Source organism: Protopterus annectens, chromosome 13.part0, assembly GCF_019279795.1.
Source record: "Protopterus annectens isolate FY-2018-M chromosome 13.part0, PAN1.0, whole genome shotgun sequence".
In the NCBI taxonomy this organism is placed as follows: Eukaryota; Metazoa; Chordata; order Ceratodontiformes; family Protopteridae; genus Protopterus; species Protopterus annectens.
In genome coordinates, this window is record NC_056747.1 from 607,038,713 (window position 1) to 607,055,010 (window position 16,298).

Sequence of the window (16,298 nt, forward strand, 5' to 3'; positions counted from 1 at the left end):
TATTTCAGATTAATGTTTTGGAGTGAGGTTTGTGGGAGGGAAGGAACTGAGTAATTTATGTAATGCTGGATTGATGATATTTATACAAAAGAATACATGTGATGTATAATGTTTGCAATTGAGAACGTGTTAATGTGGTTTGTTTTCTTTTATATAAATGTATGTTTGCCCGTGTCGTAAGTCATAATTCAAATAAGGTGTTTAAAAAACGTGAAATCCTAGGAAAAATATTCAGTTAAGCATTTAACATACCTGGTATGTTAACCTTGGGGCAGAATATTTACCTGTATTTACACTTTTAAAAAAAGACTGACAGTCCTTTGTTACCTATGGCTACACAAACTTTACTCACAACAATTTCCACAAGCAGAACAGTGGAGAATAGTGAAAAGTACAGGGAAGAGAGAGATCTTAATGCAAAGCCATAGAAAACAGGTTAATATGCAAGCTTCAGAAAAGAAAGAATGGACTGACATGTTGGGGCTGTTATTGGTGTGACAACTTCAATGTGTGGCTAAAAAGATCTGAAGTGAGGTCTTCAGACATGCAGGATTATTGCTAAGGTAGCCATGGAAAGTCTTATGTGCCAGGCTAAGTCCTGCTGGTCTTACTCCTACTAATGACAGAAGTGAAACCTGCTAACATCAGATCCAATTTCGGTGACAGACATGTAGATGTCAGTCTGATCCAATATGAAAGTAAAGTAGGTGACTGCTGTAACTACACGGTGCTAAATTATACTTTTCATAAAGATTTGATACACAAATTATCAATGCAGTGAATAATAATCCAATTACACTAAATTATAAGGTTGACATGTATGCATGTCATTGTTTATTAGGTATGTATAACACTGTACACCAAATCCTTTTCCTGAATGACAGAAACAGATTTACAGTGAACATTTACTTCAAATAATACAATATTAAGATCCACATAGTTTTTTATTTTCAATTCTGCATTAGTGTAAGAAGGCAAAAGTATTCATAACAAACATTAATGCAATACATGCTATTCTTCTCAGCGTGCTTTCCAGTTGTATGGACAAGGCTCCTCCTATTCTCAACTGTGCTCAAAAACATAGTTTTCACCACACAAGTCAACAAGAAAAATAATCAGGACTGTTTAAGGAATGAGAACAAGGGACTTACACTACAGAAAAAACCCTGCTACCATACAATCATGTAGTCCGTTTCAATCTATGACCTCCAAATTATCTTCACGGAAAAATGTCTTTATCTAAAGATTGGCAAAACTGATGCTTTAGATGTGGTACTGTCTTGTGTCAACAAAAGTACACAGTGTTTTTTTAACATCAAAAAAGAAAATGGCTGCAAGCCTAAAATGCTGCAGACTTTCTTTTTAACCAAGCCCTGCTGCAGCTGTCAAGCTGTCTCCAACTCAAGATGAGCCTTTTTTAGTGGAAACTACTTTCTTTTGAGTGCATGCAAACTGCATGGCATTTGAACAGATGAAGGAGGGCTTTAGCAAGGCAGATAACACCTGGCGTATGCATGCAGCCTGCAATACCATTATGTAAGGCACATGCTACTACCAAACATGTGTTTGCAGTGTCAGCAATAGTAGCAACTTGGTATCCAATCATTTCACTTTCTCCACACTGCACTCTTCCTTCACCTATCAAAGTCAGGATCCAGAATGTTTTGGATCCTAGCAGTCATTTCTCATTTAACCAAAATAATTTCAGCCACACTTCTTTTCTGAAGCTTTGGAACTCTTACCCTAGAGCATCCAGTATGTCTTATTGTGAACACTCTCCTACAAGCATTACCTCTCCCTTCTTCAGCTTTACGTAACTCTTATTACCTCTTTCTGTCCTAATCTTTCACCTCCACCTCACTTCTCCATGTCCAGCAGCTCCTCTACTCCTCTGAACTTGAAACAAAGCTTCCTGTATGAAAATGTACTGCACATCACTTAACCACTAGAGCATTTTTGTAGTTAGGTAAATTGGTGCTCCATGAATGTGGCTGGATGGTGCCTTTCACAAATTAGTACAACAGAAATAAATAACTAGTGTGTTCTCCTCTCTCCCAAAACCAAGAAAGTTTATGCTGCCCAGCATTTATATGCTCTCCACTGGCCACACTTAGGGGAAAAAAAGCATGCGCCATCACTGTTGGGTATACTTTGGCAAGAACATAAACCCTAACCCATCACTTTGGTCATGTGACTAATACCTCCACTAGTTGGGATGAAGGCTGACAAAGGAGAGAAATGGGTCTTTGGTGTCATTACAAACATGCCTATGAACTAAAGCACATTATCTACACACCAATTTGCTCCAAAAAAGGGAAACAGCAGTTGCATTACTGAGGAACAGATTTGAGGATTCCTCGAAGAACTTTGTAACTTAATAGCTGTTGATTCTCCTTTGGAGGATAACAGGGTCCACGCTCTGTAACATAAGCATAAGGAAATCGAAGTACCCACAATCCATCAGGAGGAAGCGTAATCTCCTGCTTCTCTGGGTAGAAAATTGGACAAGGTGGAGGACCTGGTTGCACCTAAAAAACAAAGAAGAAATTTGAATAAAATCTTACATCAGGACAGCAATTAAGACATGACAAAGAATAAAGGAAAAGTATATTTTTTTAGAAAGTAGCTCCACTCTTTGCCACTTAAGGATTCCTAAAAAAATGCATAAGTTTTAAGCTTCAATAAATACCAGTCAAGAGCAAGGAACAGGACTGCTGTCAAAGAAAGTACAGTTGTGTACACTTACCATAAATGTAGATGTTTGAGTGTATTCACTGTTGCAGTCATCACATTTGGGTTATCTGCTTGAAGTAGCCCTCAGTCAGCCTGATTAACAAAGTCTTGGGTCCTGCGTCGGTACATGCAGCCGACGCCATTATATCAGTTTTTCTTGCCCCAGATGTCAGGTGCCCCCCAATGGGAAGCAATTAAATATATAAAAAATACAAGGTTATACCTCCAACAAAAAAAAAAGCAAATACACAAAAAAGCTTTTAAGCATAGTAAAGGAAAGTAGAGGTAAAGCCAAAAGAAGTCTGGGAGCTGGAGGGAGGTTAACCAGGACTGCAACAGTGAATACACTCGAACATCTACATCTATGGTAAGTGTACACAACTGTACTATGTTCTTCCTGTTTCACTGTTGCAGTCATAACATTTGCATAGATTCCCACAGCTAAGGTTGGGAGGAGGAATTTAAATAGCATTAGGACCAGCTATAAGGCCCTGCAAGACTGCAGTGGCAAAGCCAGCTCTGGATTTAGAGAAAATTGGCAAATGATAATGCTTGGTGAAAGTATGTACAGAACTCCAGGTAGCAGCTTCTATGATGTCCCTGGTAGGGACGCCTCTGAGAAAGGCTGCAGAGGCTGTACAGGCAGCCCTGGTTGAGTGGGGTCTGATGCCCTGTGGGATAGGTTTTCCATGGTGTTTACAGCAGAAATGAATGCAATGGCCTATCCACTTAGAAATGGTTTGCTTTAAAATAGCCTTCCTTTCTGTCCCTGCAGCAAATGCCACCAGCAGTTGTTCAGATTTCCTTTGAGGTTTAGTCCTGTCCAAGTAGAATCTAAGTTGTCTGTGCACATCTAAGGAGTGCAGTATCTGTTCCCCTTTGTTCTGTGGATTAGGAAAGAAGGTTGGCAAATGAATGGACTGATTAAGAGCTACACTGGATACCATCTTGGGCATGAAGGAGAGATTGGTTCTGAGGGACACCCTGTCCGCATGAAAGATGATGAAAGGCTCCACTGCCATAAGGGCCTGTAATTCAGATACCCTTCTTGCTGAAGTGATTGCTAAAAGGAACGCTGTTTTCCAAGAAAGAAATTTTAAATCTGCAGTAGCAGCTGGCTTGAAAGGAGGAAGAGTGAGTTTCTCCAAGACAAAGTTAAGGTCCCAGGCTGGAGTTGGAGCTCTCATGGGTGACCTTAAATTTTTGGCCCCTCTGAGGAACTGCTTGAGCAGTGGGTGAGAGAAGAGGGGAGGTTCTGTGTTATAATGAGCTGAAATGGCTGAGGTGTGAATTTTGATGGAGGAAAAAGACAAGCCCTTGTGAAGCATCTCCGTTAAGTATTGTAAGATCTGAGGTAAATTGGGTGCTGCTTTGCTCATCCCTTGAGATTGGTTCCAGGCACAGAATATTTTCCATTTTGCAGCACAAGATTTTCTAGTACTAGGCCTCCTTGCTTCTAAAATGATATCCATCACTGGTTTACTGAGGGACGGTAAAGGAGAGATTAGGTAATTAGCCAGGCTGCTAGGTTCAGTGTTTGAAGCTGAGGGTGCATAATCTGGTTCTCCTGCTGAGACAACGGGGAAGGAGTCCGAGGCAGGTGCCTTGGGGCCAACCATGATACACTGCGCAAGAGGGGGTACCAGTGTTGGCGTGGCCAGTCTGGTGCAATCAAAATCATCCTTGGCTTGTCTTGTTTGAACTTTAGTAGTACTTTGGAGAGCAGAGGCAGAGGAGGAAAGGCAGTTTTTCCAGCTGAAGGACAGAGCATCCACTTTCCAAGCTTGTTTGTGGGGAATCCTTGTGCAAAACTTGTCCAATTGATAGTTCTGGAGTGAGGCAAACAGGTCTATATCTGGGCTCCCCCATTTGCTTGTGAACATGTTGAAAATCCTTGGTTCCAGTTTCCACTCGTGTGGGTCCATGAGGTTTCTGCTTAGTCCGTCTGCCGGTGTATTTAGTTTTCCTGGCAGGAACTGAGCTTGTAGATTCACTTGGTATTCAAGGCTGTGTTCCACAATGCCATGGCTAGTCTGCGGAGGGGGTAAGAATGTGTACCCCCCCCCCCGCTTGTTTATGTACCACATAACAGTGGTGTTGTCTGTCTTTACCATTAGTTGTCCTCGGAGAATGTGGTCCTTGAAGACTGTCAGAGCATTCTGTACAGCTAACGTTTCTTTATAATTGATATGCAGGTGCATTTGGCTTGGGTTCCATTTGCCCTGAATGCACTTCCCTGCCAGGTGAGCCCCCCCCCCCCATGCATAGTCTGATGCATCTGTTGTTAGGGCTTGGGTGGCAGGGGGTAGTGTGAATGGTAACCCCTTGTTTTGGTGGCAGGCCTCTGCTCACCAAAGGAACTCTAGGTGTAGGCAAGGTATGATAGGAATCATTGCTTCTGCATCCTGAGAATGTTGACACAATAGGCTTTTTAGATACCATTGTAGTTTCCTCATATGCAGTCTTGCATATGGAATTAGAAGAATGCAGAAGGCCATGAACCCCAAGGCTTGCAGTATTTGCCTTGCAGATAGCAGGGGTTTTTGTGGCCACTTGTTTGAAGTAGGTTGTCAAATTAATCTGTTTTTCTGTCGTAAGGAAAGCCATCTGGGAAGCTGTATTCAAGCTTGCTCCCAGGAATATAATTTGTTGACAGGGTACCAGGTGTGCTTTATTTTCATTTATGGTGTACCCCAGATAAGTCAGCACCCTTTGTACAAAGACCAGATGATTCAAAAGTATGTCCTGGCTTTCTGCCTGAATTAGACAATCATCCAGGTATGGGTATATTTGAATATTTCTTTGCCTGCAAAATGCAATGATTGGAGCTAGGCACTTTGTGAATACCCTGGGTGCAGTAGATAAGCCAAAAGGCAGTGCAGAGAATTGATTGTGCATGTAGCCTGCCTTGAAGCATAGGTATCTTCTGCAAAATTCCCTGATAGGGATGTGCAGGTATGCTTCTTTTAAATCTAGTGTTGCCAACCAGGCATCTTTGCCTAGCACAGGAAGCAACTGGTGAAGAGTCAGCATCTTGAATTTTGGAATCACCAAAAAGGTGTTTAGAGTAGAAAGGTCCAGGATAGGACGCCATGAATTGTCTTTTCTGGGTACCAGGAAAAGTCTCAAATAGAAACCTTGTCCCTTTTCCTCTTCTGGTACCCACTGAATAACCCCCATGCTTAAGAGAGAAAGTACTTGCTTTTGGGCCTCTGCCCACTGATTTTGGGGTAGATCTGGCCACCCGCTTGGTGTTGGTAACGTGTGGAAGTGAAATCTGTATCCTTGGGACACTACATTTAAAACCCATTTGTCCTGGGTAATGAGTTCCCAGTTTTTGGCCTGCAGGCCAATCTTTCCACCTAAAGGAGCATTCAGTTGAGAAGTGCTTGGAAGTTTAAAAGCAAGTCATTGAGACAGTTTTCCATAGGGTGAGTCTTACTACTCCCAGATTTGGATGCGGAAGCCCCCCACTGCTTAGTCTTGTGTGTAACCTGGGACTGAAACCAGGGGTTTCTGCTGTATCTGGGTTTGGATTGATAAGACCTGGAAGGGGCCAGAAAGGACCAATGCCTACTAAATCTTGGAGGCTGAACTTGTAAGAAATCTTTAACAGTTTGCATGGATTTAGCTTTATTTTCCATCTTTTTAAGAACTTCCTCAGCTTTGTTGCCAAACAGTCAGTTCTGATTTAAGGGAGCATCCAACAGTTTAGCTTTAACATGATCAGGCAAAGATTGCTCCTTAAGCCAAGCATGCATTCTAAGTACAGACCTAGTGATAGCAGCCCTTCAAGAGGCCTCTAATGAATCAAATCCACATTGTAAAGTATGTTTTCCAACCTGTTCAGCAGAATGCATTAAATCCTGTAATTCTTTATTTTCAGCACAGTCAGGAATCAACATCATTTTCTGTTTAAGCAATCCAATAACATGTTGTTGATACTTTAACATATGAAACTGACAGTTTAAGGCCCTAGTGGCCAAGGTTGCAGAAGTGTAAACCTTCTTACCCCATCTATCCAGCGCCCTGGAGTCTCTATCAGAAGGGGTAGGATTTTTAGCAGTAAAAGCCTTAATGCCCTTGGGTCCCTGTGAAATAGTATTATACTGTCTCTGGATCCGCAATAGGATTTTTAAAAAGGAACTTGTGAGAATCAGGTACCCTGTAATATCTATCAGGTTTTCTGGGAGCAGGAGGCAAAGGATCAGGGGCCAAACTAGATTCCGAAAAGGCATCATCAACAATGTCTAGTACAGGAGGTATAGCTAAAGGCCTATGCTGAGGCAGGAGTAAGAAATCCCTAAGCCTCTTTTTCGAATCAGAAAAATCCTGGCTTTCCCAGTGGAAATGCTCCCTTAGAGTATGCAAGTTTTCACCAAAAGAAAAATCCTCTGGAGGGGAAGCAGGGGGAATAGAGTTCTCTGCATCAGAATCCTCATAAGTAGATAAGGGCAAATCCAGATCATCAGAAGAATCAGAAAAATCAGAATCCTGGTCAGAAGATTCATAAACAAATTCAGCCCTAGGTCTCTTAGAAGGGGGTGGTTGGCTTCCCCTGATTAGAGTTACAAGATCTTCAGCCATTCTTATCATTTGTTTTTTAGGCATACAGGCCTGAGCATGCGGCCTGGGCGTCTATTTCTTAGGCATGGTTCGAGGTTTAGGCCTTAAAGAAGAAGGAGGCGTCAGTTTAATATGCAAGTCCGTAGGCCTGAATACACCCTCAGAAGCCGGTGCCTGCACAGCAGCTCCGGACCCATCCAAGGTAGAGACATCCGCAGGTTCCACGGTTGAAGCATCTCGCTGCATACCGGGCTCTTAATGGGTCTCAGTAGAGGCCTGCGAATAGTGGGTATCAGGGGCTGTGAAAGTGCCTCACTGAGTACCGGCGAACTGGCGACTGGCTTAGGAGAAGCGTCATCAGCAGCTTTGGACCTAGGTGGCCCGTCACTGTCTTTCTCTTTGTGTTTTTTTGGAATACCGGTAGTCGGATGGCTAACCGACGACATTTCTGGATAATTGAACCGAGAACCGAAATATTTAGAGGCGAAAATATACAGATGACGGACAGTGCGTTGATTAAATAAGGCACAAAACCGATAGCAAGGTACGTCGTGGTCAGGGCCAAGGCAAGGAATAGGGTACGAATGAAAATCTTTGTAAGGTATTTGCTTTCCACAAGAAATGCAATTATTAACTTTTACTGACATCTGTAAGGAGCAAAAAAACCTAAAGGGGTACTTAGCTTTAGTTGAAGACTTCGGTTCTGAAACTCGAAAATGAAAATTTCAGGAGTTGGCTGACCGGCACTTGCGAACTGCTTCGGACACCGCAGGGCAAGAAAGACTGATGTTATGGCATTGGCTGTATGTTTTACACCCCTGACGACCTGACGTCATGGAAGAAGAGACAGCAACTGATGCAGGACCCAAGACTTTGTTAATCAGGCCGACTGAGGGCTACTGCAAGCAGATAACCCAAATGTGATGACTGCAACAGTGAAACACGAAGAAAATTCAGTTTATCTTTGCCACAAGTAACCAGGGTTCAGTAGGTATTTGAAAGCAGGCAGACAGACCAGGGCTGGCAGGAATACATAGAGAAGTTAGAACACTCCTTCTGCTAGTTGTAGGGGTTTCTCTTTCTATACTGGCACCTCCTAACAGTAAAAGGCTATATCTAAGCAGATAGGGCATCACACACTCCCCCCATGATAGGTGGTCTGGTGTTGACCAATAACTCTCATCCCCCCATCCAATCTCTCTAGCATCCATATTAGTGTTGTAAAACAGGTCGCCTGGATTGTAGCAAGGGCTTTACCCCTTAGTGCCACAGGGCCATACAGTATCACTGTTTTTTGGCAACTTTCTGTCCCATTTCTTATGATCTTCACATTTAAAGGCTTTTGAAATTGTATGTTACAGCTGAATTTATTGCGGTGGGAGCAATGGTTAGCCAGTTGAGTTATAGGTTCATAGGTAGATACTAGGCTATCTGCCCGAAGGCATTTATAAGCCTAGCCAGAATGTGTTGGCTTTCGCCGCCCCCTTAGATTAGTTCCCTGTGCCTCTGTCCAGCAGAGCCACTGAAGTGATCCCCGGGGTAAACTTTCTGTTTCCCATCCACTCATTAAGGTTTTTCTTGAAGAGTGTTAGCGAGGAGGTCTGCCTAATGTAGACTGGAATCTTGTTCCAAAGCATGAAAAGTCTCTGGGACAGGAATCTATCCCTCCAGCACGTCTATTTATTGCTGTGGTGAGGTTTAGATCCCTAGAGCGTGTGGCACGAGGGGATATGGTTTTCTTTAGGTGGAACATGTCCATCAATTCTATAGTCTCCTTAAAACCTTTATCTGGGATGTCAGATCCCTCAATAGTAGCTGGAGAAGATTTGGTAAGTAAACAGAATCAACTGAACTGACATAAAGCTGGCATCTACAATCCAACTACAGTAGGATTAAAACAGAAGAATGTATTTCATGAACCTCAGAATCATTTAAATTTTGTGAAAAATGTTCCACTTATGTATTATTTCTTCCATTGCTAATTTTCTTTTTTTTTATTCTTAACTACATCCTCTCCTTTTTTTTTTCTTTTTTACTGGAATGTGCTCAGTAGCATCTGAATCCTTTGTACTTCTTATAGTCATATTCTTTTTCTTTTTATTCAGATTTTTGACTTCATAGTGAAACAGTTTTTATTATCCAATTTCCATGAAGTAACAAATGCAAGAACTGTTCTTAATCCAAACCCATTCCTGTATGGGCAATTTATCTGTGAGTTCCCCCACCTTAGTATCCAAGATTAATATTAATGTGTGCACAATTACTAATTAATTATAAACATATCAATTATTTTTACAGCCAGACAGACACAAGCAACTACTAGTTTCCACAATAATCTGATAAAAAAGTATCTGCATGACTTCCTCAAATTTATGCCACACTGCTTAATGGTAGACTTTAAAGGACTAAAAATGAACTAAGGGTCTCTGCACTGCATTTAAGAAAAACTCTAGAAGACAGTATCTATAGCTGCCAATACATATGTTTAATAATCAAAGTGATTAGTGTATGTGTGTATGTGTGTGTGTGTGTGTGTGTGTGTGTGTGTGTGTGTGTGTGTGTGTGTGTGAGACAGAGAGAGAGAGGGAGGGAGGGAGCAAAGTTATGTACCACACCTGGAAATGTACTCAAGACTGTTTTGGCAATGGCATAAAGCTGACTTTTGAGAAAATAACTTTAATTATGCTGTGATAGAATGAATCAAGGAGTATAAAGGTATAAGAGTTGAGGATTCTATTACATGATATAACACCTACTCGGTATGTTTTATATATACATTTGTGCTTGACTGGAGCTCTTTGCCTTACTATATTGATATGACGAAGCTTTGCAGACTGAAGCCTTGCTGACATGTAAGCATACAGAGGGTTTCTGTCAGCTAAAGGTACTGATTTCTATGAGAGTGCTTATCGCTATTTCATAGCAGAACAGTAGACCCAATAAAGTACTATATCCATGCTAGCTTGCAACTCTTTATATTTATTTGTTTCAAGTTATTTATGTTGTTTTGCTTCTCCAGCTATGCTATCTGTGCTGTAATTAATTACCCTGCTTCAGAATTCTAACACTCAACCCTAAAATAACAGGGCAGTAAGGCTAGATACTAAAGCCTTGAATTTTTAAGCACTTTATGTCAAATATTCAACATTTTTTTTCTAACACTTTCTAAAATCTTTTAATACCCTTGACCCCAGTAGTAGCTAGAGTCTTGAGTGTAGCTACTCGGGTCTTCAGAAGTCATCACTGCGAACATTACCCAACAAGACATGTTAAAAGTTCAGTACCCCAGACATGTAATGTAATGTCTTCAAAGTTGAAGTGGAGGATACATAGGCTTGCTTCCCAGGTCTATCCTGAGTCTCGCTGTTCACAGTCTCCATGACTTGAGCAATACAAGGGAACAAATTTTAAGTTCCAATAAGCCAGCCACCATTTCTCTGTATTTTCTGACCATCACTGACATCATGTACATGTCACATCGTGCCTAAAGTAGAGGAAATATATCTGCACAAGTATAAAAATAATTGCATTCAAGAGTTAAAAGTGTTTGGGAGCACTGTAGAATAATGCTTAGCAGAAATATGCTTCAGCTACAACCAGTTGCAAGGCAGTTCAGCAAAAAAAGCAAGTTCTGGATTCAGAACTTCTTATTCTTCAAAGTACATAGCACAGTCAAAAAGCTTGAACATGTACACTGTGTCATCTTTCTACATGCTGCCACGAAAGAAGCATTAAAGGTATTTAATACAGTTTTTATTTTTCTTGAAAAGGACTAAGACAAATTAACAAGACAAGACATTCAGGAATTACTTTGAGCCTTAAAATAATCTACTGTTTATTTACCACTTACTGTTTATAAAGGCACACCATCCTTCACTGAACATAGGTGTTTTTGTTACTGACCTGAAGAAGTGAGACAAAGCCTTTGACTTTTTTGCCTATATCTTGTTTCTTATCCAGTGACTACCAGCACATCAGCCTTCCCATATCTTAGCTGGCCATTCCTTATGAGTAAGAGTCAGCCTCATGAGCTGTCATACAGGCAGTCTTCAGTGATTTCATGGCTAAATCCCTGACCCCTTCTTTGTCAGGGAGAAGTGTGCAGCCCACCTCCATCTTGGAGGTCGCAACACCTTCCCAATTCCATGCATGATCCAGTGCAACGATTATGAAGACCATCATCACACAATGACTTGATGAGCCAAATATAAGCCCCCCCCAGGTTGCATTCACATCTACTAGTCACCAAGAAAACATGGCAATTCATAGCTTGTTCCATCCCTTCCCTCGGTCAGGCTGCCAACTGAACCCATACTGCCTGGGTGGTAGTCAGGGCTTTATCTCTCTATGCCAGTGGAGCTGGCTAAAGACTCTGAATTTAATGAGCTGCAAATTTCTTTAACAAGAGACAGAAAAATATGATCTACAAAAAGTGACAAAACAAGAAATACTATATTAAAACAATCTGACTTTATCAAAACTTGTGGCTCTATGCAGAGAAAGTAAACTTACTGCTACACAGTTAAAATAGTAAAAACAAATATGTATATAAGATAAAATGTGAGTCAAAAAGGCAAAAATTAGAGAAAAAGAGGGACTTTATTGCAACAGTAATGTACACAACAAACCATGTCAAAACAGTGAAGAAGAAAAGAGAAGAAATAGGGCCATAAAGTGCATAATAACTGCTGACTGAAATAAGCCTCATTTACTAAGTCCGGCTATCAGCATGAGAGGACGTCTGTCCTGCTATGAATCAATTTTATATATTTGGTTGCTTGTTAAGAGTGGTGCTCAGCACAGCCTGCCAAAAGCAGTGGGCCTGCTAAGCAAGGACTTTTGTCCACCGGTTATCAGTGAGGATTATGGTTATGGGATGTGAACTAAATGCTTCTTGTAGCCCAAGATTTGATTCCCTCAGCCTCTGTTTGCCTACTGTGTGATTCTGAGCAAGTCACTTAACCAAAAAGAGCTCTGGAGAAAATGGGAGACTGGTCTAGGTACATCAATGGTCTTCTGGATCACATGTCACATACAGAATCTGCAACAGAACAATTTTTAAAATATTTGTAACAGTAAAGATAACTCTCTTCAGAAGAATCTGCATATTGCTGAACAGAAATATGAAAATGAGCTGTTTGCTGTTAAAGTGAAAACAGTGAAGTCTAAAAATGCATCAGAAGGACTAAGAAAAAGTCATACCCTTGAAAAGAAGTGTTAAGAATTGTTAATGGAAATGCTGCACTTAAAATTGCACAAAATGAGCAATAATAATACATCTCAATGTATTTTTGAACATTCAGGGTTAAAAGGCACTGAACAAAGAGCCATGGGCATATTAATGTGTTTAGAGCACCAAGCTTACTGTATGAAAAACTACTGAAATGAATTAAAAACTGTACAAGAACCTTTTTCAAATCAAAAGTAGATAATTCTGATATTTTAGATTGGTTTACTCATGAGAAGCTAGGAATGATAAAATTAATTCACATTAAAAAATAAAACATGAATGTGTACAGTAACGGTCAAACAGTTGAGAGACTTTTTTGATACTAACATAAATAAGTTTTTAAAAGAAAGCATTTCTTTTTCTGCCCTGTAATATCAGAAGAAAGTATCTTTTAAGGCAAGCTTATTTTATTAGTTACTTCAGCAAGAGGACATTGTTTGATCCCTGTGTGCAGAAAATGTAATACTGGCACCGCAGGAAGGGAAGACTGCTGAGGGACTGAGTATTTGGCAGCTCTCTCCCATTCTGCTTTGTCATTCTTTTACATGTGCTACTTTTAAAAAACATTTATTTTCCTGCCTTGTAAAATCAGGAGGAATGCAAAGTAAACAAGCAGTACAACACATTGTAATATGAATCTTTGACATTACAGTTGTATACAATTGTTTTTACAAGGTAATTAAAGTACAGTTTTGTACCTACCATAAATGTAGATGTCCGAACAGGATAGCATCTGCAGTCCTAACAAATGGGTTGTCCTGTCGTCAGGCAGCCCTTCGGTCGGCTTGTCCTGTCGTCAGGCAGCCCTTCGGTCGGCCGGATTCCAAAGTCTGGGTCTGGCCTCGGCTGGTGTCGCACTTCACCCGACGTCATCTCTGCTGGTCTTCGGGTATAAAGGCATCAGCCGACGCCATTTTCCTCAGTGTTTCTTGCCCCAGATGCCAGTTGCCCTCTTGGAAAACTAAATTTTGGGTAAATGCCAATGTTTCCAAAAAAAATAGAAGGCAAACACAAAAAATAAGCATGTATGTACATATATACAAACAAATACACCATAAGAGATCCCCCCTAGCTAGCTATAAGGAGGGTAAATACCCTAGGAGTACCACAGAGGGAAGGAGGGTGGGTAATCCTGACTGCAGATGCTATCCTGTTCGGACATCTACATTTATGGTAGGTACAAAACTGTACTATGTCCTTCAAGGATGCATCTGCAGTCCTAACAAATGGGTAGAATACCATAGCCAAACTAGGGAGGAGGAAGAAGAATTATGGTGTAGTTAGGATCCCTTGCAATACAGCAGTGGCAAACCCTGCTCGGGATCTAGAGTATAGAGGTAAGTTGTAATGCTTGGCAAATGTATGCACGGAGGTCCAAGTAGCCGCCTCAATAATGTCCTTGGTATCCACTCCTCGTAAGAAAGCTGTGGTAGTGGCTGTAGCCCTTGTAGAGTGAGGTCTTATGTTCTGTGGAATTTGCTTTCCATGGTAGGAGTAACAGAATCTTATGCAATTTCCTATCCACTTGGAGATTGTCTGTTTGGAAATTGCTTTTCCTTCCCTTCCTGTTGCATAAGCTACTAGAAGCTGGTCAGTTTTTCTATTGCCCTTGGTTCTGTCCAGGTAGTAGCGCAGCTGTCTATGTACATCCAAGGTATGCAGCAGTCTTTCCCCCCCTGTTCTGTGGATTGGGAAAGAAGGTAGGTAGGTGGATTGCCTGGTTTAGAGACACTCTGGATACCACCTTTGGCATAAATGTAGGATTAGTTCTCATGGACACTCTATCTTGATGGAAGATTAGGAAGGGTTGTACTGCCATTAAGGCCTGTAGTTCCGAAACCCTTCTTGCTGAAGTAATTGCCAGTAGGAAAGCAGTTTTCCAGGATAGGTGTTGAAGATCTGCTGTTGCTGCTGGTTCAAATGGAGGGAGTGTCAATTTTTCTAGCACAAAGTTCAAGTCCCATGCTGGTAATGGTGGTTTCCTAGGAGGTTTTACATTCTTGATTCCTCTGAGGAACTGCCTGAGTAGAGGATGTGAGAAGACAGGGGATCAAGCTGTATTCTGCAGAAATAGCTGATGCATGTATCTTGATGGAGGAATAGGACAGGCCTGTATGGAGAAGCTCTGCCAAGTACTCCAGGATGTTAGCAATATCTATCTTTGACACATCTTTTCCTCTTTCAGTACTCCAAATGACAAACCTTTTCCATTTTCCTGCATAGATCCTTCTTGCTGAAGGTCTGCGGGCCTCAAGGATAATGTCTTTAACCCTTTGGGATAAATCTGGGTTAGTTGCTGTTATGTAATGTTCCAGGCAGTCAGTTGCAGAGTTTTTAGGTTTGGATGCATGATGTTGTAGTCGTTCTGAGTTAACATCAAAGGCATCAGGGGTAGTGTCCACGTTCTCCCCCGAGACATGCTCCTCAGCAATGGATACCAATGTTGTCTTGGCCAATTTGGAGCTATCAGAATTATCCTTGGACGTTCCTCTTTGATTTTCAGTAGTACCTTGTGCATCAAAGGAAGAGGTGGAAATGCATATGCTGTCAGGCCTTTCCAACTGAAGGATAGAGAGTCCACCTTCCATGCAAGTGGGTGGTATGTCCTTGTGCAGAATTTCTTGAGCTGGTGATTGAGTGGGGATGCGAATAGGTCTATTTGTGGCATTCCCCATTTCTTTGTGATGGCCTTGAAGATGTCCGGGTGTAGCATCTATTCGTGAGCATCCGAGGTAGTTCTGCTTAACATGTCTGCTAGGATGTTTTCTTTTCCCGGTACAAATATTGCCTGTAACTGGATGTTGTAGCTCAGAGCCATATTCCATAGGTCCAGAGTCATTCGGCATAGGGGGTATGAATGAGTGCCTCCCTGTTTGTTGATGTACCACATGACTGTGGTGTTGTCTGTCCTTATCATTAAATGGCCTTCTTTGAGGAATGGTCTGAAATTCTGGATTGCTAGTTTTACTGACAGCATTTCTTTTTGATTTATGTGCAGGTGCAGCTGGTCTGGAGTCCATAATCCTTGTATGCATTTGTCCAGCATGTGTGCTCCCCAACCTAGGTCTGAGGCGTCCGTTGTGATGGTTTGGCTTGCTTGAAAGTTGTGGAAGGGCAAGCCTGGGTTTGACTGGCATGCTTGAGCCCACCATAGGAACTCTTGTTTCAGGCATGGGATTAGTGGTATTTCGGTTTCTAAGCTGTGCCTGTGTTGAGACCATAAATTCTTTAGGTACCACTGTAGCTTTCTCATATGTAGTCTGGCATGGGGGACCAGGATTATGCATGATGCCATGAAGCCCAAGGCCTGCAGTACTTTCCTTGCTGTTAGTTTGTTCTGCTTTGTTAATGCCAAGAAGTAAAGAGGGAGTTGTTCTTGTTTTTCTGTAGTTAGGAATGCCATCTGTTTTACTGTGTCCAATTCTGCACCCAAGAATGTTCTTGTTTGGGATGGTATCAGTCTTGACTTTTTTAAATTGACTGTGTATCCCAGGGCTTGTAGTAAGCAAATGACTCTTTGTAAGTCTTTTGTCAGCTTGCTTTTGTTGTCCGCTTGTATCAGGCAGTCGTCCAGGTATGGATAAATTTGGATTCCCTGTAGCCTGCAATGAGCGATTACTGATGCCAGGCATTTTGTGAATACTCTGGGCGCAGTAGATAAGCCAAAGGGCAATGCTGAGAATTGATAATGCTCTGATCCTGCAAGAAATCTGAGGTATCTTCTGCAATTTGGTCGTATGGGGACGTGCAGGTATGCCTCCTTGAGATC

General features: G+C 41.6%; 1 protein-coding gene across 1 annotated transcript in view; it reads right to left on the reverse strand.

Moving 5' to 3' along the window:
* Positions 1 to 803: 803 nt before the first annotated feature.
* SMG8 (SMG8 nonsense mediated mRNA decay factor) overlaps positions 804 to 16,298 on the reverse strand; it is a 223,517-nt gene continuing 208,022 nt past the window's right edge. Inside the window, exon 4 of the mRNA XM_044054273.1 lies at positions 804 to 2,528. Coding sequence (XP_043910208.1) covers positions 2,331 to 2,528 — 198 coding nt within the window. The 3' untranslated portion in view covers positions 804 to 2,330. The remainder of the gene's footprint in view (positions 2,529 to 16,298) is intronic.